Genomic DNA, 27,095 nt, shown 5'->3' with positions numbered 1-27,095 from the left:
TTGTCTGATTGCTGTGGCTAGGACTTCCAATACTGTGTTGAATGGAAGTGGTGAGTGTGGGCATCCTTTTCTTGTTCCTGAGTTTAGCAGGAAGGCTTTCAGCTTTTCACCATTAAGTATTATGTTGACTATGGTTTTGTTGTAAATGGCTTTTAATATGTTGAGGTATGTTCCCTCTCTAGCCACTTTGGTGAGAGTTTTCACCATGGATGGGTGTTAAATTTTGTCAGATGCTTTATCTGCATCTTTTGAGATTATCATGTGGTTTTTGTCTTTCCTTTTGTTAATGTGGTATATCACATTGATTGATTTGCTTTTGTAGAACCATTCTTGTGCCCTGAAATGAGTCCATATTGATCACAATGTATGATCTTTTTTATGTGGCGTTGGATTCAGTTTGCTAATATTTTATTGAGGATTTTTGCATCATATTCCTCAAAGATGTTGTCCTGTAATTTTCTTTTTTTGTAGTGTTTTTGTCTGGTTTTGGTATCAGAGTGATTATGGCTTCATAAAATGAATTAGGGAGTGTTGCCTCCTTTTTAATTTTTTGGAATACTTTGAGCAGGGTAGGTATAAATTCTTTTTTATAAGGGAGATTCTTTTTTGGGGAGATGTTGGTCAGGGGGTACAAACTTGCAGTTAGAAGATGAATAAGTTCTGCAGATCTAATGCACAACACTATATTGTATATTTGAAAGTTGCTATGAGAGTACTAATCTTAAATGTTCTCATTACAAAAAAGAAATGATATTTATGTGACAGGATGGAAGTGTTGTTAGTTGATGCTATGGATAGTAATCATTTTTCAATGAAAATTTATTTATCAAATCAACACATTGTACACATTAAACTTATACAAATTTATATGTCAGTTACTTCTCAATAACAAAAAAGACCTATAAATTAAAGACTTGGTCTTATAATAGAAAACAAAGAGGTACTTAGGGTTAGACTTTACAGAAGGCAGCAGAGGTGGTGTCTCTGTTTTCAGTGGTTCTGTTCTTTGTGTGCTTAATAGAAAATATTTACTTTTATATAAATGACAGGAGAATTTCGGGCTAAAACTTACAATAATTTACAAGTTGAGCGCTGGTCATTTCTAGCAGGCCTAATTTCTCACAGTCACTTTAAATAGGGGAGTCTGTGAATTAAAAAGTCTTACTTGGAAAATAATTATGAAACCTAATAAATTTGACTTTAAATTGGCCCTGTAGAAAAAATAATGGTTACTGTTTCAGAGCCCACTACTCTTCTGTTACCCTCGTGGGGTTTCAACCAACACAGGGGTCTCAGTGTTCCTCAGATAAGCATTTGGGAACTTCAGCTCTTTTCAGAGGGGTGAGAAGCATGCAGAGGAGAGAAGGCAGGGGAAAAGGTGAGGTGGAGGGGAAAAGTGAAATGGAAACTATTAGTGACAGATGAAAAGCAGCCAATCCAGAATACGTTTCGTATTTTTATTCCTTAAACAGAGGGAAGCATTTCAGTCTTACGTTAACTTCTTAATCACTTGTATTCTACCGCTGACTGACTTTAAGGAGGATGTGAAAGAGCATATATCCCTTGTGGCCATAAATTGACCGATTCGCTAGATACTGCACGTTTTTGCAGTTCTATCTAGTGCTACCTTCCTCTGCCTGTGCTTTATTAAAGTTCAAGCAGAATCACAGGAAAAAATCTTATTTTGGAAGGTGTGAATTAGAGCTAGGGTTCGAGGGAGGTCTCAGATCCCAAACTTCTTGATGCAATTTTAAATGTTAATATTGTGACACTATTTTTTTTATTCTAGCCACTCCCTTCTTCAATACCACCTCATAAATACCACAGGTATTTCAGCCTTGTGGGAATAGAGGCAGGGATTATTTTTATAGCTACACCCTGCGCCAATAAATATATCTAATAAACATTTCTACAACCAGTTTATTTCAACTTCAGGGTATAGTTTTCTCTACAGTGAGAGAAACTGACCCGTCTCTAAGGGCCAATTAATCTCAAAATCCGAGTGAGAAAATTAAGGGCACACGGTGAGCTGGAGGTCCTTCTAGAGAAGAAAAATCACACATTCAAGGAAGGGGTCAAAAATTCAGATACTTTCAAGGGTCCAGTGGGTAATAGGAACATATGAAACTACTGCAGTAAAATGGTTCGGAAGTGATGTGCTGGCCAACTGGAGTATATAGCCAACTCACTTGTGTAAAAAACACCCCACTGGCTGAACTGAGTGGCTGCATTTACTCTACCACAATACACATTTGGGGTCTCTCTTTTAAAGAAGTCCTATATAAAAGGAATTAAAAGGAGTAAGTGTTTATTTGACTGGGGTAAAGATCCCTGAGTTTTACTTACTTCTTTTTGCTCTTCCTAAATAGACATTAAAAAATAAATAAAACTTAGGGAAAGGCCAGACCAGTGAATAGACAGGAGTAATTAGCAGCTTATTCTCAGCTTCCTAAAGTTCTCTGGCCTAAACTCTCTTCCTCACTGGTTTGCGACAGCATTACTAGGCTCAATGCAGCCATGTTGAGGGAGGGAGGAGAGTAGCAGAGGATGTCGATTTCTCATGTTAGTTTCAAGAGTGCAAACATGAGTTTGATAGATATTTAGCTGTAATTAGCTGACAGTCTATAGTAAGGTCATGAGAAAAGTGAAAAGTCTGGGTTTTGTGGAGTAAATGCATTTCCAAAGAAGTTAAACTCTCTGGCCAGCCAGGAACACCAGCAGCATTAGAACATAGGAGGTATGAGGGCCAGGGAGTGAAGGAAAGCCGAGTGGCTGGTGGTGGGGAATGAGTGACATATCAAATAACTACACTAATGTCATTGAGCATCTATTTTATGTCATGTGCTTTGCTTGGTGCTGGGGATATAAAGATCAATCAGCTGTGGCTCCATCCAGCAGGTAAGACAGACTTACAGCTAACTGTGCAATATTTTATCAACTCTGTGACTCAGACTTTTTCATATTTAAAACATCTTTGAAATTGAAGGCATCTCACGGTTTTCTTGGTAGTGTTTTTAACTTCATCCCACTGAAGTGGTACATAAAATAACTGTGTATGTTATAACAGAAGAAGTATAGTAAATAGATTGTGACATACTGTGACCAAGTAGGAAGAACAATAGTGATAATGTGTTGTGTAGATAATAGTGAACTTATTGAAAGCTTTTAATCAGGCGAATAACATGTGACATCTCTGTATTCATTCTTCCCTTCCTCTTGCTTGCTCTCTTTCCTCTTAATCCATAAACATTTATGAAGCACTTTCTTTAAAAAAAAATTTTTTTTTTAATGGCGATACTGGGGATTGAACCTAGGACCTCATGCTTGCTAAGCATGTGCCCTACCACTGAGCTATACTCCCACCCCACCAAAGCACTTTCTGTAGGCCAAGTTCTCTGTTAGATCCCAGGAATTCAATGGTGGAAAGAGACATAACCATTAATCAACTGAATCTAACTGACATTTTGTTGAATATTTCACCCAACGGCAGTGGAATACACATTCTTCTCCAGCTCACTTGGAACATTCGCCAAGACAGACCACAGTCTGGACCATGAAACACACCTTATCAAATTTAAAAGAGTAAATACCATACAAAGTAGACTCTTAGACTACAATGGAATTAAACTAGAAGTCAATAACAGATAGCTGAAAAACCCAAGTATTTGAAGACCAAATAACCTACTTCCAAATAACACCTAAGTCAAAAAAGATGTCTCAAGAGAAGTTAAAAAGTATTTTGCACTAAATGAAAATACAACCTATGAAAATCTGTGGAATGCAGTGAAAGCAGTGCTTAGGAAAAAAGACGTAAGTTCTGGCCTCATGAAATTGACAAATTAGCTGAAGAGACTGACCAAAGACTAAGGAAACAGAAAAAATTTTTAAAAGAGTAAAAAATTGAAATTAGAGTTATGTTAAATAATAAAGGGTATGAGACTACTTTTTGTTAAGGTGGTTACAGAAGGTGGCATTTAAGTCGAAATCCAACTGTTGGCAGGAGGGGAATGTTTTCCAGTCTGAGAACAGCATGTGTGAGGCAGAAAACTGCTTAGCATGTGTGTGGAAATGAAAGATCAGTATGATAGAAACCTCACAAAGAGAAGAGAGATATGAGATGATGTGTAAGGACAGACAGGGGTTAGATCACATAGGGCCCTGTAGACCTTGGGAACTGTTAAAAGTCACTGAGAGGTTTTAAGCAGGAAAATAGGGTCCTGTTTATGTGTGCAGACAAAAATCCTGGGCCAGGAGAAGAGACACTTGGGTTCTGGTTCAGGCTTGAGCAAGAACAACAGCAGGGCAGGCACCTGGGCCCCAGAACCAGGCTGTCAGTGGAGTGTCTAAGAAGTCTAATTTCTGAGGTAATTTGTGTTCTCAAGTGAGTTTGTCTGAAAATTTGACCATTGGACTTTGGGTGTAAATATAGCATGTTAATTCTTAAATTCAATCTAGAAGGCTGGCGAAGTTGTGTCTGCAGTTACATAGCAGTGACAGCCATTGGTACAGAGGACACTGGCCCATCAAACTATTTTATTAGAAACTGTAACAGACTGGGGCAGGAGTAAAATTTGGTGCCACACTCAGCTCCAAGCTCAGCCTAACTGAACTCAACACTGCTCTGATTCTCTCCTTCAACTGCTAAAGCTGGTCAAGGAATGGAAGAAGGAGGTGGTTGCTCACCTCCACAAGCAAAGATATGTTCATTTTTAGAACTTCACAATAGCCCTGTTTCTTCAGGAAGACAGTTACTATAGCAACACTGACTATTTCTGAGCTGGATTTTGGACTTTAGGGTGAGAGAACCCTTCTGGGGGTTCCCAAAGAGCTAGCTGCCATGGAAGGGGTCTCATAGACCCCACCAAATAGGTATATTAATCTGCTGTAGAGCAGAAACTAACTTTGGCTGGGATGCCAAAGCCACAGAAAGACTAGACATAGCATTTCTCAGAATCAAAGGCAAAACCAATCCAAGGCGGCCAATAAACAGAGTGCCAAGGACTTGTGGGAAATCCAAGACAACCAGTGAGGGAAGTGCCAAAGAATTGTGAGACAGATGGACATTTCAAAATAGACTATACTCGAAGAGCACCCTCAGTGATTGAATTATAGTCACAATTTTTGATACCATACCTGGGTCAGAGATGTGTCACATATCTCTCAAATTTTTCATATTATTTTTTTCTTTAAAAAGTGGGAACCCACTGCTAGCAGTGGCAGAGCTGAGGCATGCTTGGGTTAGGGGGTGATCTCAGGAAATCAGAGAGAGATCAGACAGTGGAACTACTCTTAGTTGGCACCTTTATCCCCTCTTGCCCTCAGGGAGATTAAGCTGGAGTGTTTGAGCTGAGAGTTGGGTGAATGGAATAGGTAAAGTAGAATAACATGTAGTAAGGTTGTGGAGCTGGAAGAAGCCTGATACAAAAGAAAAATTAAAAGGCTAGTGGGAATGGTGTGCAGAGAGGAGGACAAGAAATGAGACTCTTGAGGTACAGATGGAAGATAGGGAAACAGACCACACGGGGTCTTGCCAGCAGGGGAGAGAAAGACACAGGGAAAGGCCCTAGCAACTCACACGAAGCCACCAGCCTGCTTTCCTTCTTAATGTAGGCTACCTCCTAATTTGGGGGCAGGAGAGGGAGTGGTTAGTGACAGAGGAGCCCTGAGAATAGGTTAGACATTGCTAGAGATTCAGATCTGAAGACAGATCCCTGTTTGTAGCCTTGTCTAGTGCAGGCAAGTTTCATCAGAGGATGAGGGGTCTGGGCCAGATGCTCTGGGTGGGATGGAGCCACTGCTCAGCAGGAATCTTTTCAAGGGGAATGTCCCTAAGAAGGGGGTGGGATGGAGTGAGAAATTCATCTCTATCTACACTCACCTGCCCTTCCTAGGCAGCCCAGATAGAGGAGTACCTTATACCCACTGATTGCTTGGAATATGGGACTTCTTGTCCAGGGCAAGATGCTTCAGAACAGAGACCTGTCCTCTTGGGAGAAGTTAGAAAAATGGTTGGGGGCAGATTTTCTCTATGGATATTCAGATTTACTGAGGGAAGAAAGTGCAAGAAAATTAATTGAAGTATTAACTTGCGTGTTTTTCTCCACACGTAGTTTACTCCCCTATCTCAAGCAGGTAACTTGGGCTATTAATTTCCCTGTTTTAGGGCCATTTGTGCATCGTAAAGCAGTAGTTGCTCAAAAACAACATCTCCTGACTGTAATAAAAAGCTAAGTATTTTGGTGACTCAGAGGGGCAGAGGAGAGGGGAAAATAGCAAGAGGAATTTTTTAACTTCCAATGTAGGTCACAGTTATGGTATGTGCATCCCAGAGATAGAAGGAACACGTGTCCCATGAATAGTGTCCCTGGGATGGCCTCAAGACCTCAGAGAGGCTGGGTACATGTTGCACCTAGGACTGATGGACCCGAGGCCCAAAGCGTCTGTGTCCCAGCAAGGCCTGGAGGCTGTACTTCCCTGAACCTGAAGCCTAGGGAGTGAGTATCTCCATGGTAACCGGAGGGAACCTAAGACTGGGAGGCTTAGGACCTGGGCTATTTTGGCTGTGCTTGAGACTCTGTGACTGTGCTTGAGCCCTAGGTAAGGGTAGAAGTTAATAATAATTGAGAGTGGATATCCCAACAGGCTAGCAGAACAGGAGTTTAGAATAGAATTTTTAAATTCAAATAAAGTTTTAAAAAATGATGTGTTTTGCACACTTGAATGAGGTGCTAAGATTCTTGTCCATTATAAGAAGACAACTTTGCCTGCTGAGTGAAATGCATTGTAGAAGGAGGCAAGTATAGACGTGACTAGAATTTGGAGGCTGTTGTATCTGGACAAGAAATAGTGTGGGCCTGGTTTAGGGTGGTGGGAGTAGACATAGTGAGAGCTGGAAAGGTAAGAATTTTTTTGTGATCTATGATGGATGGACTCCTAAGGTGGCCCCACCGGCCCATGTCTCCTGGTGTCCATGTCCTTGTGTGCCCCTACCCTTCGTGGGGGACAGGACCTGCCATTTGTTTCTAACTAACAGGACATGGCAAAGGCAATGGGATTATCTGACTGTGCTCCATATGATTGTAACGTTCACCTTGATTGAGTCTCTCCCTTCCTTGCTGGCTTTGAGGAGGCAGGCAGCTGTGTGGGGGGACCCTACAGAACTGCAAGTGGTGTCTAGGAGATGCGGGTCTGTGAGAAACCGATGAGCTTAGCCCTCCAAATTCATGGAACTAAATTCTGCCAACAACTTGAGTGACCTCAGAAGTGGATCATTCTCCAGTCAAGCTTTGGATGAGACCATAGCTCTGGATGATACCTTGATTGCAGCCTTGTAAGACCCTCAGCAGAGGACCCAGAAAAGCTGTGCCTGGATTTCAGACCCACAGAAACTGAGACAATAAGTGTATATTGTTTCAAACTGCTGAATTTGTTACGTAGCACAGAAAATGAATACAGTGTCCTTAAGAGCACCTGTCTCTTCCTACCCACAGGCAAATCTATACTGTCCCATGAAGGAAGTCATTACCTTCTATTCACACTCTTTCTCAACTTGTTCATCCAGTTGAACTAGTTGTAGCTTCTCTGCCTAAGACCCAATTTTTGGATCTCTGCTTTGTCCTAGTTGGAATACCTTCTCTGTATTTTATCTAGGTTTCTGGGCTCACTTTTCCCTGGACGATGCTTTTGATTCTGTTTCCCTTTCTGCTTCTCCTCTCTGCACTCCCCCACCCTCCTTCCTATCACAGTAGTTGTTCTGTCTTAATCCCTTGCCAAACACTAGCTTTCTGGTTTAGATTTCTGGTCTCCTTGCTTGTATAGGGTGGTGGTTTAAACAGATGACAAAATGGGAAACAGACTGAAGAAGGCAAAGAGATTAGAAGTTAAAATGTTAGTGAAGAGAATATTGTAATAGTACAGGTGACATGATTGGAGGCAGTTGGAATGGAGAGGAAGAGAAAGATTCCAGACACATTTTGGAAATAATATTGACAGGACCTGGTGAGGTTTAGTGCTAAAGGAATGATAATGTTGTTTAATGGACTTAGCTTGGGTGACTAGCTCAAAGGCAAAATCTTAACTACACTTGAAATAGTCTACCCTTCACTGATCCCTTTTAAACTAAGATGGCACACAAATAAACCTACCAGGAAAGATTTGAAAAGCAGGAGCACTTCTTCGGTAGAATTTATCCTTTTCCCACCACTAACCTGGCTCTATCACTTCCTAGCTGTATATCTCACAAGTTACTTACCTGATAGAGCCTCCATTTTCTCAGTGGAAGTGATAATATTGTGATAATTAAATGACACACTTCATATAAAGTGCTTGGCTGGTGCTTGGCACACAGGAAATGTGCAGAATACACCAGTTCTTATTGTTGAGATATGCTGCTTCTGGTCCCCTCATGCTTTTACTAGTCTCATATTTCCCACTGCTTTGAGATCTCCTTTTTAAACTGTGTATTTCATCTCCAAGTTTCCACCCTAGGTTAGGCTTATGTTACTTTGACTTTGGCACTCATCCAGGGGAAGGACATGATTGCTAGTATGTGGTCACAGATAAGGAAAGCCTCTATCCCTTGCCCATCTCCTTATGTTGTGTTTCCCCTGAGTCCATGGGACTGAATGCCCAGTCCTGTCTTTCCTCTAGATTTACCAACAAGGAACAGAATCAAAAAGGGAAGACAGAAGGGGTTATGAATTTGTGAGGGATGAGGGTAGTTTCTTCCAGAATCTGTTGAAGTTAAGGTGTTTATAGAACATCCAAGAGAACTTTCCAGAGTAAGCAGTGTTTATACAGATCTAGAGTTCAGGAGCAAAATCAAAGTAGGTAAGTAGATTTGGAGTTACTAATATGACTGTGGTATCTCTAAAGCCAAGGGAGGTGAGAGATTGCAAGGAGGAGACATCAAATACTGCACAGAAACGAGCAGGGTAAAAAATGAGAAAGACCATTTGATCTGGCAACTAACCAATTAGAATTTGCTGTTTGCAATTTTGCAAAGGACATGGCTCCTTTTTTTAGACAAATGAAAGAAAATCTCATTTTCATAATTAGTAGCAGTTTTATAGGACTCACTCTAAAAACTTATGTAGTCTTGTGGATTATACTATCATCAACAGCTTAAGGAAAACTAGTAATGTTTAGATTACAGCAGATTTTTGCAAAACTTCAGCCTCAAATATCATTTGAGTACGTATTTTAAAATCCCATGAGTGTAGTAAAATGAATTTTAGAACATTAAATGATCCCTTTAAGATGCTTAATGAAATTGTAAAAATGAGGCTTCAGAGATTTTTTTGGCTTTATCGTTTCAGAAATTGACCATGCCATGGTGCTGAATGGAGAACATCAGAGTCAGACTAGGGTGTGGATTCTGAGGTTGGGCAGGATACTCAAGGGTTAGGTGGCTCCTTCTCTCACTTCAGTTCAGTCATTCTACTTTATACGTCAGCATAACATTACCATCTATTCACAAACTAGACATTCACATCACCCCCAAATTGTCAAAACTATGACTATTAAGTCCATGGCTGATGAAAGTTAATTACATGCTCAATTTTTTTATGATGTCCTGGCAGGCGAGACATCACTCCCAAAATATTAGAATACTGTCCTGAATGTACATGATGCTTGGAAAGTTGCATGTCAGTCCTGAGTACTTATTCTTAATTTAAACCCTCCTTAGGAGTGATTATTTTGCATGCCACATTTCTAAATGCTGATCTGATGTGGTCCCGTAGTGTTTGAAAAGACAAATCTAGGGCAGGTATTTTGTCGTTTCAAACTTAGAATATAACTGAGCTTTGAGGAAGCTTAAAGGCAAGTCAAAGGAACACAGTGTTATTCGTAGGAGAAGTTTTTGATTCCTCTCTCTCTGTGACACACATGCACACACACTCACGCACACCCCTCACAGTCACGAAGCCTGCCCCATGGAGAATGAGACTCTCCTCCTTTCCTGGCCTCACAGTAGATACTCTTTGACTTTTCCCCATTGCCAGTAAAATTTAGGGGGCTATCCAAAGCACATAGCTGGTGACTGCAGAGTGAAGACAAGTGATTGTGTTGTAGCAGTTGTCAATGAATCTTTCAAAACATGAAATTGTTCTTAGAGGCTGCTTGTCTAAAATTGAGTGACATTATCAAAAGTACTTAAATCAAGTTGGTTGATTAAAAATACAGTTCAAGATTTGCAGATACTAACTACTATATATAAAAGAGATAAGCAAAAAGGTCCTACTGTACAGCACAGGGAACTTATATTCAATATCTTGTAATAACCTATAATGGAAAAGAGTATGAAAAGGAATATACATGTGTATAACTCCATCACTATGCTGTACACTGTAAATTAACAACATTGTAAACCAACTATACTTCAAATAAAAAAATTAACTTCAAAAAATATATAGTCCAGGTTTAGCTTATAGTTCATTTAAGTTTCAGTGGAATTTAGATCAACCTTAAACTATGTATGATAAGCAAAACAAAAAAAAATTGTTTTCCCATGGGACACAAAGGACACACTATCTTCATCCAAGTGATCAGAGGAACTAGCAGGTTTTAGAATTCAAACCATGATTTTTTATGACTCTTAAAATTGCATGTAAATGATACCCAACTCAGTCAAACAGTCTTAATCAGTAAGGGATTATTTGTATGACTGAAACATTATGTTGTACTCCAGAAATTGACACAACATTGTAAACTGACTATACTTCAATTAAAAAAAAAAGAATGGATGTGTTTTAATCGGCACACCATTTGCACAGAATTTAGCACTAAGTCTGGAACATAATAAACAATAAATACCAAACCAAAAAAAAAAAAAACAACAACCACCAAAAACCAAAAGGGATGATTTATTGGAAGGATGCTGGGTAGCGCACAGAACTGAGGAAATAACTGCAGAAAGGAGGCAGCTCCAGACCATAAGAGTGAAATCAGAATATGTGTTCAACAAAGGAATCTCTCAAGCCCTGCTTCTAATTTCTTTTTCCTCTTTGGTGTTGGTTTCGTTTACTTAGGCATTGCCCCACAGTGGAAGCTTGGCCATTAACCCTAAGGCCACATTCTTACAACACTGAAACCACGAGGAAAAAGAAAAACAGAGGCTTCCCTGTCAGCTTCAGCCAGAATAATCCCGGGCAAGGCTTCTGACTGCCCTGGGTTTGGTCGTGTGCCAGTCCTCGAACCGGTCACTGAGCTAGAGAATGAGGATGCCATGTCCATCCCAGACCAAGACTGAGCCATGTGCCTATGCATTTCCCAGAAGGAGGGAAAGAAGGGGTGAGCAGACAGGAGAAAGAGAGCCTCTAGAGACATTTCAAAGATACCAAGTTGTAACTTGATGCTTGGCAATACACTTATGTCACAGAAGTACTCATCCCACTCCCAAGTGCCCCATGCCTCTCATAATCTAAATCTACCATCAATTTCCCAGTAATTTTTTTGGTCCATAAAAGCATTCAAAATGACTTGAAGCCTCTGCGTCATTGTTTTATTTCTTTTTAATTTTTATGTTCAGTCTCTACACAGTTTAACATACTGGCTCACTCAGTACATCTTCCAGCCTCTTTTTAGGATTCCTCTCTCCACTGCTGAGTCTGGAAAGCAAATACTTCATTTCCCAGACTCCTTTGCTCCGAGGTTCTGGAGGTGCGCTAGGCTCTGCCAAACGGAAGTGCTGGTGGGAGACTTGAATTTGGAACTGAGTTAAGTGGGGAGAGAGGCAAAGCTTGAGATATTCATTTCGCTGGGACAAATTGGAGCATCCAGGACATGGTTCTGGAGCCATCAGCGATGCTAGCTGCTGCCCAGTTTAGCAGATGGTTTCTGGGTCATGGCAAGAGAAGCAGCTTCGTTGGTGGCCAAGTGCTCCATGGTAGCTTTGGGAATTGTTCCTGGCAGCTCCCTCTAGTGTGTGTTTAAGCCTTCCCGCTGATTATATAAGTCATGGCCCAGCCTGCAGTCAGTCCTTTTCTGATTCAGTAGCTTGAATGAATTCTGTCTTCTGTGATTGAACCCTGACTGATACAACATAGAAATTAGTTTTTAAAATGTCACTGATCTTTTTGGTTATTTTCTTTTTCTGTCTTTGTAATTACATGGATACAGAACATAAAGTGGGGTTGGTTTTCAGTTACTTGTTTCTGTCAATGAACAGGTAAATTGGACGGTGATCACCGTCCCAAACTGATATGTGGTTTCCTAGAAACACTTGCAATATTGTTCAATAAGTGTGTGCTGGAGACCTTCCATTTGCACCCCGCTCCGCCCCCAGATCCACTCTGCACTCCTCTCATCCCACTCCACGCCCTGGGACTGACCAGTAGTGATGGACTTCCTTGCCCTCTGGCTTTGCCAATGAAGAGACATGGTGTATGCTGGTTTTCTGTCCCTTCCTGCCCCTCCTCCCCATTAGGTTAACATTCGCTTTGTCTTTCAAAAGTGTCCTTGCTGACATAGTCCTCCCATCTGTGGACCATCTTTCTACTTAGTGTTTGTAGTCTGAAAACAGTTAACATTTACTAATTCCTCACTGTGCAGGCTCTTGCAAACTGAGGATTCAGAGATCAAAACCCACACGTAGAATGGCCTCAGTGGTCCTTTCCCTGCACTAAGTACCCATACTTTGATCTTCAAACTTGATATTTTCTTGTTCTCAATTGGTTAAGAAGAAGAATCCGAAGAAATAATCTAGATAGTTGTCAACAACCACAGGTGACCCCAGACTCTGTCCACTTCTCTTCCCTCCTCTATCTGCATCACCTTCAGTGGTTCCTTGTAGGTTCCAAAACTCAAACAGATGCTGCCCAATGTTGAGGTGTGGCCCTCAGGAGTTCACTTATCCTCCTACTTTTCTGGCTAAGATATGGAGAATCCCCTTTGCCCTCAGTGCAGCAGTGTAAACCAAACTTTTTTTTTTTCCTTAAAGAAAATTTGTATTTGCCCTTGAATTCTAGGATATATATCAGTCAAGTTCTATAAATATCAGAATTTCTCATGGTGGAGATAAGGAATCTTTTTTTGTAAGACAAGTTCCCTAAATTATTCTGGTGCATTCCTTTGCTTCTTTTTATTCATTGCATCTATTAATAACTGATGAGAGAGAGAGAAGGAAGGAGGGAGTTAGGGAGGGAGGGAAGGAAGGAAGGAAAGAAGGAAAGAAAAAGAAAGAACTTCAGTAGTTTAGATATTTTCTTTACTTTGCAGTGTACTACATTAAATGAGTAATATAAAATTTTACTATATTATGATTTTGCTGTTTGCATCCTTTAGAATGGGAACTGTTTGACTCTTAGGCTCATACTGTGAAAGTTCAGTGGTCTATCACCAGGACTGGGAAACCAAAGAGGTTCGGCACGGTGCTACAGAAACAGAAGAGCCCAGAATTTTCACTGATTTAACTGGAATTTCATTTGGACATCTTTGGCTGATCCGTCTACTCAGTCCTGGACTCTTCCCCTCCTTGTGGTCTTGCTAGGTTGGGAGCTGGGCAGTGGACATAGGCAAAGATTCGAAACTTCTGCCCTGAGGTAGATCTGGATGGCCCTGCTGCTGGAGCTGCTGAGTACTTTGGGTCTCTCTAGAATCTCTTGTGTTAGGCCCAGATGAGTCAGATTTGCAGCTCTTCTCTGCTGCTGCCCTGGCTTTCTCAGGTCTTTCCCTGACTCCCAGCCCTAAGGACCCGTCTTCCTTTGTCTCTCTCTTAAAACTCTCTTTGACTTTGGGCTTTTACTGGTCCTACCATAGATTCCCTAGCCTATAAAAGCTCTTTCTTCCTTTAGTCATCTTCCTCATCAAGTGTTCAAATCCAGTTATTGAACCCTCATCTCTTTATTGGTCAGAATCTCATATGTCATCTTTCTCTTGAATTTGGAATCAGTTCTGGTAGTCAGAACCTGACTCATTTTACACCAGTGAAAAATTTCAGCCAGTAATCAATTTCTCATTTCTTATTTGGTAGATAGTTAACATTTTCAGCTCAGTGAAGTATCAGATCTTTCTAGTCACTAGAGTCAAGCTCTTTCCCTAGTTTCTTCCCAGTTAGTCCTTCATCAGTCACTTTCCTGATCTACAAATCCTTCTTGCCTCAAGGACATAGACTGTCCACATCCTATGATTATAGAACAAAAGTTCCTTCAATGTACAGTAACATTAATATGCAGACAGATTCTTCTGTCCCCCCTCAGTATGTGAGAGAGTATGAAAACTCTTTGGTAGTATAATGCTATGGTTCCTTAGAAAACACAGTCAACAAACCTACCTATGTTTTCATACCAGTATGTTTTAATTCCTTTTAGTAGATGCAAAGAACACGCTCACTCTTGGTTGGATAACTCATTCTTTGTGCAGTTGCTGTTGCAGAGGGAGCCATAAACAAGATCAAACCTGGACCCGGTTTCCCGAACCAAGATTTGCTTTAATGTTCAGATTGACAATATCTCATAAACTCCATCATCTCCAGTAACTTAATGTAGCAGGTATAGGTCTAGATTTTGAAGAAATTGACATGATTCATTTAGACATTGCTTTGAAACAACAGAGCCTTGCTGACTGTGATGTTTTCCATTTTTAGTGGCATTTATGAATTTCTCTTGTGTGTCACAGATAATTTTTATATAACTAATAATTTTCTAGTAGATAAAGGTACAATGAACATAAACCTATAATTCTCAAAAGAGTAAATAAAAAGTAAAGAACATCTAATCAACATATGTTCAGGGTAGTGCTCAATCTCATAGTAATGAAAGATGTAAATTTTAAAAACATGTGTTATGGTGATTTACCTTCTGGTTGAAATGAGCAAGGGAAGAGCCACAGGAATACAGAATGCAGGCAGGCTCACAGTGAGGTGGTCTCTTGCTTACTGAGGAGGGACGGAAGAGGGTGAGGTCCATGGGTTCCATCAGGCTGCAGGAACTGGAGGTATGCTTAGGTGACCCTCGGTGTCAAAAGTTTGTCTGAGGAGGGAGGAAAATGGAAAACAAGTCATCAGTCCTCCAGTTGCATAGAAAGTTCTTCAGGACCCAGCGGTCCTAGTAGTCTGACAGCAGTTTTGGTCACTTAGTGAGAACTCAAGTTGTTCCTACAGAAGCTGGCATCCATCGCTCCTCCTCTAGTGCTATCATACTGGTGACTTAGGACCTTTCTGAGGCCTGACTCAAACTGGCTGAATCAAGGACGAAATTCATTGCTTCCCTTGACTGGGAAGTCTAAGGGTAGAGCTTGCTCAGGACAGCTGAGTCTCAGGGCCTCAGTGGGGTTATTCTGTCTGTCTTTCTCTTTCTCTGTCATCTACTTTCCTTTGAATTGGCTTCACTTTAGAGCAGGTTCTTGCCATAGGGCGGTCCCTGGTAGGTCACTTACCATCTCAAATCCTCAGTTTCCTCATTCTAGAAAAATGAAACTACTAGCCACCTATACAAGTACACAGTGAGGATCCAATAGAGATAGAGTGTAAGTACACGCTCTCAAACCACAGTGTTTCAGAGGAATTTATTAGTTGTTGTGGGCTCAGTGGCCTGTTTTGGAACAGTCTTTCTTTTAACTTGGCCTCTATCCCTTCTTCTTTGTTTCTGAGTATTAATAAAATGGTATATAGATTTTGTTGAGTAGGCCTGCCTTGCAATTTGGCACATAGGGAAAAAAAAGTGTCATCCTTTTTATCAAGAATATCAAGAATGAGGGACATGGCTATTCTTTTTTAAGGTGGTGTTTAAAAAATTAAGTTGTGGGGCCATAGGAGCCAGTGGAGGTACCTCAGGGACCACAGTGTGTGTGGAGTGGGAGGGAAGATGCAGGAGTGGGGCTGAGAGGCAGCTGGCAAGGATTGAATGGTAGGTTTGTCCCACTTATTCAGAACAGCCTCTTTTTGTCTGCTTTCTACATCATGATGCTGGGTAAGATTTTACATCAAAAAGGAGAGTAGCGATAGGGTCCAAATGGCAGCAATTTTGGCAGCAAAAGAGAAGAAATGAGCCAAATGCTGACATTTACTGGCAAAAGCTAACGAAGACAGAACTGATCCAATTAATTAGAGCAAAGTTGAACACCCCTTGATCAAACTCTGGAACCCAATCAGAAAAAAAATTGATGAGTAATAACCCAAAGTTGTATAGTTGCAACGGCTAAAGCCTGAGGAGGACTCTCACCTTCTCCCAGCTCCCACCTGCGAAGCTTTTGAAATACATGGGCTCAACTGACCTCTTACACTGTGGGGCAGATAGTAGTACTGGTGTTTATCAGCCTCTCCTTGCATTTGCAGAACTCCGTGTTGCTAGTTCTGGCCAATGAAATGTGAGTGGAAGTGATGTGTATTATTCCACGCTGATGCAGAATTCTCTGGACTTATTCTTTCTTGCCATGGGAGTCCAGAAGGCCAAAAGCTTAAGCTGGATGCACCTATAAGATGACAAGCCTCTGTCACTCTGCCCCCAGAGCGGCTGTGCAGGGCAGAGTACCCTGCCTCTTGACGGTGGCTGTGTTCCAGGAGTGAGAAATGAAGCTTTGTATTCTTCAACTGCTGATGTCTTAGAGTTGCCATGTCACAGCAGCCTAACCTCATCTCCACTGGGAGGAAATGGGGAGGCTCCAGGAAGGGTTTTCATATTGAGAAACTGACAGGGGCTGCCTGGAAGAGAGCAAAGCCAGAAGTGCCAAGTGAAATGGGGGTGAGGGGAAGGAGGAAATAACAGCTCGCTGAGGACACTGTGAGTCAGTGGGGAAAACATGCGCTCTGGAGTCAAACAGACTAAGCAAGCATTCAGATTTAGGTTTCACTTTTTATTTTCTCTTTGACTTTGAGCAACTTGCCAACCTCTCTTTTCTTTTCTCATCTATACAGCATAATATCTACGTTACATGATTGCTGAAAAGATGAAATTATGTATGCATATACACAAATGCATATGGCCAGCATTTAGCACAGTATCTAACAGTTGGTAAGTAATAAACCGGGGCACCCTTTCTTTCTGTCCACTTCCCTCTAATACCATTTTTAAGCTTGGTGGCTACTAAGTTTTGATCTTACAGACTCTACAAATGGGACTCCTTCAAGTTTAAAGCCCTCACTCTGAGGTCTGCATCCTGCAAATCCTGTTAGAGCTTTGAAACTAGGAGGGAACGCTGCCAAATCCTTGGTCTTGTTGCTTTCTTTATAGTGCACTTGGATTCTGAAAAGGGAATCTTGGCCATTGTAACTGAGTCTAAAGTCTGAGTGAAGGAGGGGCTGGGAGAGAAAAGTCGAGAGTCAGCTTTCTTCTGACATTTTGGCTCCCTTCTGCCCAGGCCTATGTAAAGACATTCCCCTCTTCCTGCCTCCTCACTTGTGATTGATAGCAACCTCCAGTCTGTATGATGCCTTCAGTTCCTTCCCCCCGACCTTCAAGAAATATTTGAAAAGAAACTGAGCTTACTAGATACTGAAGGGAAAACATCATATCCCCAAATAGAAATACGAAAACAAAGAAATGCATGAGTTTACTGGACAAGAAGCTCTCATCTGAGCAAACTGGGATCACTCACTGACACCCAGATGCCTTGGAAGCTACAGCTATCTACTGACACCCCTGCCACACCTGCGAACATGCAGCGATTACCTGGTCCTAAGGCCCTTTCTTGTTGAATTTTAGTGAAAAAACTTTCCTTGATCCCACTTTGATTGGGCCTGGGTACAGGGTGTTAATTTTATATTATAGTATACTTGATGGGAGAGAATATGCAGGACAAAATGTAATATTTTTCAAAAGGAGGCATAAGATTGAGGGGGAAAATTGAGTAGTACTGTTCTAGTGACTTGGAACCCCATATTTTCAAAATGAAGGCGGCAGAGAAGGAAGTGAGAGAGGAAAAAGCCTGAGTAGAGTGAGAAAGTCCCAAAGGGGCCAGGGCAGCATGTGGTGAGCATGAACGCTTGTGTTTCCTTGGCTTGTTACATCATTTCCCTCAACTGTTTAAAGATGGGCTCTTTGGACATTTCATCCAGTCTTAATGTTCTAAGGAGAGCATAGAAATAGTCTTTTGATTTGAAAACCCAGGGAGAACGTTTTAATGTGGGGAGCAGCAAATTCTTGGGGTCCAAGAGCCCCTTGGTAGTGGTGAGACAGGTCCGGGCCATCTGTATCCCCTTCCTCCTCTTGGACATCTGACATCTTGTAGCACAACCCCTCTACAACTGAAAGCCCAGAGGGTTCAAGCATTTTGCAGAGTTGTTCTGGGTTCCCGTTTCTTTTTGAGGCGGGCCAAGCACCCTCAGCCCATTTGTGGAGGCCAGATGATGGACATGCCTTCAGTCCAAAGAGCTTCGAGCTGGTTCAGGTGTTGGGGAGAAGGGCGCTTCGGACAGCTGAAGTGCCCTCTAAGAGCACCGGCCCTCTCCTAACGCCCCACACCTCCTCTGCACCAAAGGCTAATTAATGAGGGGGACGGGAGACAAAAAAGCCTTCTGAGACACACTCAGAGAAAATATTCTGCGTCCCAAAAGGGTGCTCCTCCCGCCTGCTCTCCCGTGCTTTGCAACGCCGCTGTTTCTCTTGCGCTCTGTTTTGTGAATTCCCATCTTGTAACAGCGATGTCGGCTCGGCCCCACGGCCCCACTCCCGAGTTTCCCCTTCCCCAGCTCCCGCGTGGGCCTGGGGCTCCTCTGCGCCCGCTGCAGGCTCAGCCCAGCGCCTTTAGCGTCCGCGTGCAACTCCCCGGCTCCACTTTCACTTTCGGTTCCGGGACGGGCGAGGCCGAAGAAGTGGTGGGAGAGCGAACAGGCGCGGGCCCCGAGCCCCAGGTACAGCGAGCCGTTCCCGGTGCGCCCCTCTGGGAGGGGGCTGCGTAGCTGGGGAAGGGCGCGGCCCAGGCATCCTACTTGTGCCGGGGAGGCCCGGGGGCCCGGGACGAGGGGAGGGAAAGGACAACTGGGCTACAACGTGGGGCTGGGGGAGTCATGGGGTCAGGGCCCGAGTCCTCCGGGAGGGCTCCGGGGTTGGCGCTGGCCAGCCCCACTCGTGTTCTTGTCCCTCTTTTTCCACTGGGGGACGGCCAGAGGCGCAGGGCTGATGCTTCCGCTCCGCGCGCTCCTCTGGCCGTGCCATTTCCCGGCAAGCTGGCGAGAGCCTCCCCTCTGCGCTCCGCCTTGTGGCAGGGTTCCTGCCAGCGCCGCATCCACGACTCCTGAGTAGGGCCAAGTGGAGGGGCAGGAGGACGGCGGAATGGGGCACCTTGTGGGACAATAGCCTGAGAAATGAACTTGGCTTTGGTTAATCACGGGGGCGGGGGTGTTGTGGGAACGTCCATAAGTGTCCTCAAGATCAGTTCTCTCCCTTCTCCTGTACTTGTTGCCAGCAGTTGTCTGTCCTCACTTGGCTCCAGCTCAGCCAGGTTTTATTCAGACGAAGCTTGAGCAAATTAAAAGTTCCTCTCCGGTGCCTTACTCGTCAGGTAGGCCTGCAAGTTAATTTCACGAGGAAAGTGAAGTGCAGGCACTTCCTTACCTTTTTCATGAAGGTTCTTTGTGAAGCCAGGTTCGGAAAGAAATGCTACATTTTCTACTGAATGCCCAGAGTATTTGCTCCCAACTCAGGATGTGCTCAACAACTTAAAAAAAAAAAAAAAACTTAAAAAAATTGACCACTTATTTCTTTTCCCAAGGAGTCGTAATTGTACTGCTGTGTAGCACATTTTCAGGTGAGCCTATATTTAATTCTAATATGTTAAAAATTCTTTGTGTTAAATATTCTAATACGTATAAAAAATAGAATTAGCTTAACATTTTCGTTATTTACTAGCAGTGACAAACTGTTATCAGTACTTGTTAATTTCGTTGTTCAGAGCATTTTGGAATAAAGTCCATTACCTCTTATGGATTTCACATTCCATAGTGTCCCAATAAAAGGAAGGATGAGATAGCCCAGGGCCAGTTGCCCCTGACTTTCTTTGTGAGTTGGAAAAGTCAGAATCACCAAAGGCAGTAAGGTTTCTAAAATAGTCTTGAACTCTTTCTGGCTGTGAATTAAAATTAGATACTGTTACTGCTGTACTTTTATCCACAGCATTGATTGCGAAAGATGCTTTAGTAAGATCAGATGCCAGAGGCAGATACTTTTGAAAACTTTAAAGGAGTACAGTCAAGTATGGAAAATTCCTTTAAAATCCTTATCTCTGTGCTCTCTATCTGTGTATATTCAACTGCCTTCTTGATATTTCCCCTTGAATATTTCATAGACATCACAAATTAAACATTAAATGATGAACCTTGGATTTCCTCTCTCCCTTTTAAATTGGTTCCACCTCTGGCCTTCTCCGTTTCAACAAAGGGCACCTGTAACTACTCAGATGTTCATTCTAGAATCCTGACAGCCATCCTGATACATACTGTCCTTTCCCTCACACCTCACTTCAAATCCATCCTAAAAAGAGATGATGAATCCATCAATTTCTCTGTGTCTCCTCTCGCCCTTTCTGTTGACACCACCCCAGTACAAGTCAGTAGCTTATTTTGTCTTGACTACTTTCTAACTGATCTCTTAGCCTTCACTTTTACTTCTTCCCAGTTCTCTATGCTCCACCCAGAAACCAAGGTAATTTTCTTAAGGTGTGAACTGGATCCTAAGATCTCTTAGCTCAAAACAAAACTCAGTGGCTTCTCATTGCCCTTAGAATAGGATCCCAAGTCCTTAACATGCCCGTAGGGCTGTGTGGTGGTCTGGCTCCCGCCCACCTCTCCAGGTGCATCTTTGTGCTGTGTGCTGTGCTTCAGGGTCACTGGCCTGATAAATGACCAGAACTCTCTACTGCCCCTGAGCTGGGAGATGTGCCCGCTGCCCCCTGTCTGGAATGTCTCTCTTTCCTTAACTAACTTGAATTTGTCCTTTATATCTCAGTTAAAAATCTCAGACAGCTCCAGTCTGCCCTGTTACTCTCTTTTACTATGTGTGTTGCTTTTTTTCTTCATAGCTAGTCACGGTTGGTAACTGTGTGTCTGTGTGTGTGTGTGTATACACACACACGCACACACACACACACACACATATACACTTTTGTAAATTTGTTAAAAATCACCTCACCCTCACTATATGCTCTTTGAGGTCAGGGACCTGTGCTGTCTTGCATTGCTTAGCAAAACCCTCCACACATCATAGGCCCTCAATAAATATCTGTGGAGTGGGTGAGTGGAAATATTTTAGTGTGTTTAATCTTCACAACAATCCTGTGATAGAGGCATTATTCTCATTTTACATATGAAGAACATGAAACTGGGATTAAATAACCTGCCCAAGGTCATGGTAGGGGGCAGAGCAAGAACTCAAAGCCAGGTTTTCTCTTCTGATTGTGAACCTGACATATATATTATTAATACAGCTATAATTATACAGGTATATATTATATTTAATATTGTAATTATATAATTACATATATACATATACATATTCCAACATTTATACTGTCTGTATCACATGTTCCATTTTAGTTTTCTGGCACTGCATTCTCCGTGAGACATAACTGTGTTCTCTTAGGTCTTCTCCTCCCTTGGACTCAACACTGCAAAGCCTCCCAGTGAGGTACCACCACCAACCCCTTCAGCAGCCCGTGGGCCTTGCTGCCAACTCTGAACCAGTTGGAAATTTTAGATCTCCTCTTGGGCTGTTGGAGAACACTTGGGGACTCCCAGTGTCGTCACATATTTGAACCTGCCACCTTCACTGTGCTCTCTACCGTCTTGGGGTGCAGGCCACCCCACTAAGCTACTGCCATAGTACCTGTAGCTGTGAGTTTGGGAAGGGAGCAGGATGGAGAATGAGGGGTGGGAAGTGCACATCAGTTATTACCAGGAAGTAGTGTGCCCCACATAGGGATCAAGGGATATGACCATGGTTTGGCAAGCATTATCTCAGAACATTCCTCAGTCTGGCTCTTCAATAGAACTTCTGGAAAGTGAGAAAGATTCTGATGCTTTGACTTCATCACCATAGGTTCCAATTTAATTGTTTTACCTAGGGATCCAGGCATTAGTCATTTAAAAATGTTCCTAGATGACATTAATATGCAGCCAAAGTTGAGAAACATGAAAGGAGAATCTAGTGTACCACCATCATTTTAATTACCTGAGTTCACCTAATGGGCCACTCCTGGCAAATCAATATAAGAGAGGCAGCTTTGTCTCTGAGAGAGAAGGAAGTATGCTTGGTTCTCTGGGCATGGATGGCCAAATCCCTTAAAATTAACATTCCTTTTGTGTCCCATAGCCTTTAAAATAAAGTGCAAAATATGGTCTGTAGCATGACTCCCATCATGCTTTGAGTACGATCTTGGAATCACTCCCCTCCTTGCCTTGTGAATAATCATTCTCCAAGATTCTCCTGGGGTTCCTATCTGTCCACATCAATTGCCTGAATAGCCCTATATGTTCTCCTTTTGTGCTGTAGCTCCTGCTCTGGCTTGTTCCACCTGCAGTGCTTTTGATGCCCTCTGTTCATTTCCAAATCTGACCTGTCTTTCCAACAATGCTCAAATGCTGGTCTTGCATGAGGACATCTCAGCATCACTCTGCAGTCAGAGTCACCATCTCCCTTTGACAATACCATTCCATGCTCTCCCAGCACTCTCTTTTATTATTATTCTTAAAGCAGTTTACACTTTCTCTGTTATGTTTTATTCTTTGTATAAATGTTTTCTGCCCTCTGGATTTTAAGGTTCTTGATTTTGGGATGTGTGTCTTGTGTATTCTTACATCCCACACAGTACTGAGGACTGTGTCAACTCCATCCTGGTGTCAGAGCAGTGAAACTACAGGCTTGTATGTAGCAGGCATGCAACACATATTTGTTGGATACATTGTAAGAGAGACTCCAGGTGATAGAGATGATTGTCACAAACTATCACGAAAGTCACCATAAACTCTTTAAGTCATTCCTGTCTAAATAAATATTAAATCAGCTTTTGACAAAGATGCCAGTGTTGTTAAGGGTTACTGTTCCGAATACTTCCCCCTCCCCTGCCTTGCTGCTCAACATCTCTGCTTTCTTCCTGTGCTTCCTGTGTTTTAGGAACTCTCTGCTTTGTAAACTTAGTGGGAAGCAAGGTCTGTCTCACTGCAGAAGCTGCGAAGTCCAGATTCTTGCTTTCTCTACCTCCTGTCCCGGTGATGTGGATGCCTCACTTCTGCTGAAACAATAAAGTTGCAGGGCCAGTGGAGACCTCGCTTTAGTGGTCGTGGCCTGGGGTGTCAGCATCTGATCTCCAGGCAGTCGAGTGGCTTCCTCTGAGGTCCAGTGAGGGCAGGGATTCATCACCTGAGCAGCTATTTCTCTGATGTGGTTTTGGCTACCAATCTTTGCCTGTCATTGAGCCTGGTTTCTCAGACTGACCTGACAACTGTGTGACCCATTTAGTGAGCCACTCAGGATTCTCTGCCAGAGCTTGTTCTTGCTTTCAGTAGAGAACCCTGACTGATAGAATTAATATAAATTTTGAAAGCCGAATGATGCTTTTTACTAGGTGTTAATGGTTGTTGCCGACCATAAGCTTCTCTCTTCTATGAATCAGTAACATAGGGAAGGTAATTTTACCTAGTGCTTTTGTTAAGTTGATCTCTGTATCTGTTAATTCTGGATGGATATGTTCTGAAATTATGCTGTCTTGATAATCTTTAAGTGACTCATTTTTTTTTCTTTTATACATTTGTCGCTAGGTAGTTTGAGCAAGATGATAGCTCAGTCCATCAAGTGGCCACTGGCAACCATGTCATTTCTACTTTCGTCGCTGTTGCTTCTCTTAACTGTGTCAAATCCATCCTGGTGTCAGAGCAGTGAAACTTCAGCTCCCAAAGCTAGTGATGGGGCTCCATTTCCTTGGAATAAAATGCGACTTCCTGAGCACATCATCCCAGTTCATTACGATCTCATGATCCACGCAAATCTCACCACTCTGACTTTCGAGGGAACCACGGAAATAGAAATCACAGCCAGCAAGCCCACCAGTACCATCATCCTGCATAGTCACCGCCTGCGCATATCGCAGGCCACCCTGAGGAGGGGAGCTGCAGAGGGGCAGTCTGAATTGCCACTGAGAGTCCTGGAATATCCACCTCAAGAGCAAATCGCGCTCCTGGCTCCCGAGCCGCTGGGTGTTGGAGTCCCGTACACCGTTGTCATTGCCTATGCCAGCAGTCTTTCTGAGAGTTTCCATGGGTTTTACAAAAGCACCTACAGGACCAAGGAAGGGAAAGTGAGGTATTATTTTTTTCTCTTTTTCTTTTAAAGTTTAAGTGCTTCCCACACTAAATTGATTATTTCAGGTGGATTGTCTTTTAAAATTCCCTTGATTGTTGAGTTCTTTCTTTGTTTTTACCTTTGTATCTCTTTGTAGAGTTAAAAATGGCTTATGGTCCTTTTTTCCTTTGTTTTCTAGAATCTCATTTTTCATTCTGTTTTAACCAGTTTTCTTTCCTCCAGCTCTATCAGAATAAATACCTATTTGTTTATTTAGATTTCTGCAATATGGTAAACATTTTTAGTTCTCTTGACCTGTGTTTCCTGGGGCTGCTCTAACGAAGTACCATAAACTGGCTTAAAACAATAGAAATTGAATTCTCTCACAGTTCCAGAGAAGTCCAAAATTAAGGTGTCAGCAGGCCTACGTTCTAAGTGAGTGGAGTCCTTCCTTGTCTCTTCCTGGCTTGTGGTGGCCATCAGTCCTTGACACTCCTTGGTTTGCAGCAACATCAGTTTGGTCTCTGCCTCTGTTGTCACATGGCCATTCTCCAAATTTCCCTTCTCTTATAAATAAGGACATCAGTTATATTGGATTGGAGCCCAACCTGAAAGCCTGACTTGAACTGATTACATCAGTAAGATGCTATTTATGAATAAAGTCACACAGGTATTAGGTATTAAGACTTCAGTATATCTTTTTGGAGGACACTGTTCAATCCATAACAGCCTATTAGAGGAAATATTTTTGTCTCAGTTAAGTTTTTTCAGGATCCTCTCCTGCCTTGCTTTAGTTCTGTTTGTGTGTGTGTATGTATGTATATATATATCTATATATAGATTTTTTTTTTAATTGAAGTATAGTCAGTTTACAGTGTTGTGTCAATTTCTGGCACTCAGCACAATGTTCCAGTCATACATGGGCATACATATATTTGTTTTCACATTCCTTTTCACCATAAGTTACCACAAGATTTTTTTAAATTGAAGTACAGTCAGTTACATGTGTCAATTTTTAGTGTACAGCACAAAGTCCCAGTCATGCATATACATACATATATTCATTTTCATTTTCTTTTTCATTAAAGGTTATTACAGGATAATATAGTTCCCTGTGCTATACAGAAGAAACTTATTTTTATATCTATTTTTATATGTAGTAGCTAATATTTGCAAATTTCAAACTCCCAAATTTATCCCTTCCCACCCCCTTTTCCTCAGTAACCATAAACTTGTTTACTGTGTCTTAGAGTCTGTTTCTGTTTTGTAGATGAGTTCATAGTGTCCTTTTTTTTTTTCTAGATTCCATATATGAGTGATGTCATATGGTATTTTTCTTTCTCTTTCTGGCTTACTTTACTTAGAATGATGATCTCTGGGTCCATCCATGTTGCTGCAAATGGTATTATTTTACTCTTTATTATGGATGAGTAGTATTCCATTGTATAAATATACCACAACTTTTTTATCCAATCATCAGTCGATGGATGTTTAGGTTGCTTCCATGTCTTGGCTATTGTATATAGTGCTGCTATGAACCTTAGGGTGCACGTATCTTTTTGAATTAGAGGTCCCTCCAGATATATACCCAGGAGTGGGATTGCTGGATCATATAGTAAGTCTACTTTTAGTTCTGTTTTTAAGAAGATAATTTATATTGGAAGATTTTACACTTAATTTTAAAATCAGATTTTATTTGTTAGTAGATTATACTAACTTATTTTTTGATTTCACATTATTTTTTGAGGTAAAAAGAATCAGATACTACCAAAAAGAATTTTTTAAAAAGTAAAATATATCCTCATTAAAGCCCCTAGAAATAACTACTCCTTCTGTTTTAGGGGAACATTCTTCTAGACTTCTCTTGGTAGAGGCCTATACATTATTTTATGTAAATGGAGCTATGTTATATTTTGTGTCACAAGGGAACAAGGGAGTTTTTTTTAAATGTTGAGGAAATGTTTTACACGGATGACTATGGCTGTACATCATTTTAATGACTTTATTAAAATGTGTTTGTACGTTGATTTATTTGACTGATCCCCCATGGATGGAGATGAGTTTGTTTCCAACTTTTCAGCATCAGCAACATTTTCACAGACATCTTTGTTGATCATTGCTTTAGAATAAATGCTTAGAAGTAAATTTGTGAAGTCAAAGGGTCCACAAACTTTTGATATCCCTTGCCATATTCCTCACCTCTAATGCAGTGTATTGGCAATCATTTTAGAGCCAAAAAGCCAACAGCTATTCCCTGTTAATTTACATTACATTGATTATTAAGGCAGTTGAACAGCCTTGGATATGTTTATTGACCATTTGTAGGTTCTTTTGTGAGTCGCCTATTAATGATCTGTGTCTGCTGTTCCACTTGGCTGCTGGGTACATTCTTACTCATTTTTAAGAGCTCATTATCTGTTTAGGCTATTAACCCTTTGTCAAATACCTTTCAATCAGTTTTCCCTATTTTTTATTTGTCTTTTAGTTTATGATAGCCTTCTTCATATAAAAGATTTTTTTTTTGGTAGTGCGATTGATCAAGCTTATGGTAACTTTAGGAATTAAAAAATGAACCACACCTATATTACAGCAGTCCCTGGTGCTTCATGCTGTATTTTTATTTCCCTTGCCATAATTTTAGGATACTTGCATCAACACAATTTGAACCTACTGCAGCCAGAATGGCCTTTCCCTGCTTTGATGAACCTGCTTTCAAAGCGAGTTTTTCAGTGAAGATCAGAAGGGAACCAAGACACCTCGCCATCTCCAATATGCCATTGGTGAGTCTAAACTCTCGTGTATCTACTCACAAGAAAAATCCATTGATTCGCAGGCATTTCTCTGTTGACAGTTAACATTCAGGTTATCTGTTTTGTTTGTTTTACTGCC

At 41.7% G+C, this 27,095-nt stretch overlaps 1 protein-coding gene across 1 annotated transcript in view; it reads left to right on the top strand.

The window, feature by feature from the left end:
- The window catches only part of ERAP1 (endoplasmic reticulum aminopeptidase 1), a 101,563-nt gene that overhangs the window by 51,227 nt on the left and 23,241 nt on the right, over positions 1-27,095 (top strand). The window contains 4 exon segments of the mRNA XM_014567495.2: positions 16,853-16,949; positions 19,648-19,683; positions 23,687-24,227; positions 26,848-26,986. Coding sequence (XP_014422981.2) covers positions 23,701-24,227; positions 26,848-26,986 — 666 coding nt within the window. The 5' untranslated portion in view covers positions 16,853-16,949; positions 19,648-19,683; positions 23,687-23,700.

This window comes from Camelus ferus, chromosome 3 (genome assembly GCF_009834535.1).
Source record: "Camelus ferus isolate YT-003-E chromosome 3, BCGSAC_Cfer_1.0, whole genome shotgun sequence".
Lineage (NCBI taxonomy): Eukaryota > Metazoa > Chordata > Mammalia > Artiodactyla > Camelidae > Camelus > Camelus ferus.
The sequence above is the reverse complement of the archived record's forward strand: the minus strand, read 5'-3'. Positions and strand labels throughout refer to the sequence as shown.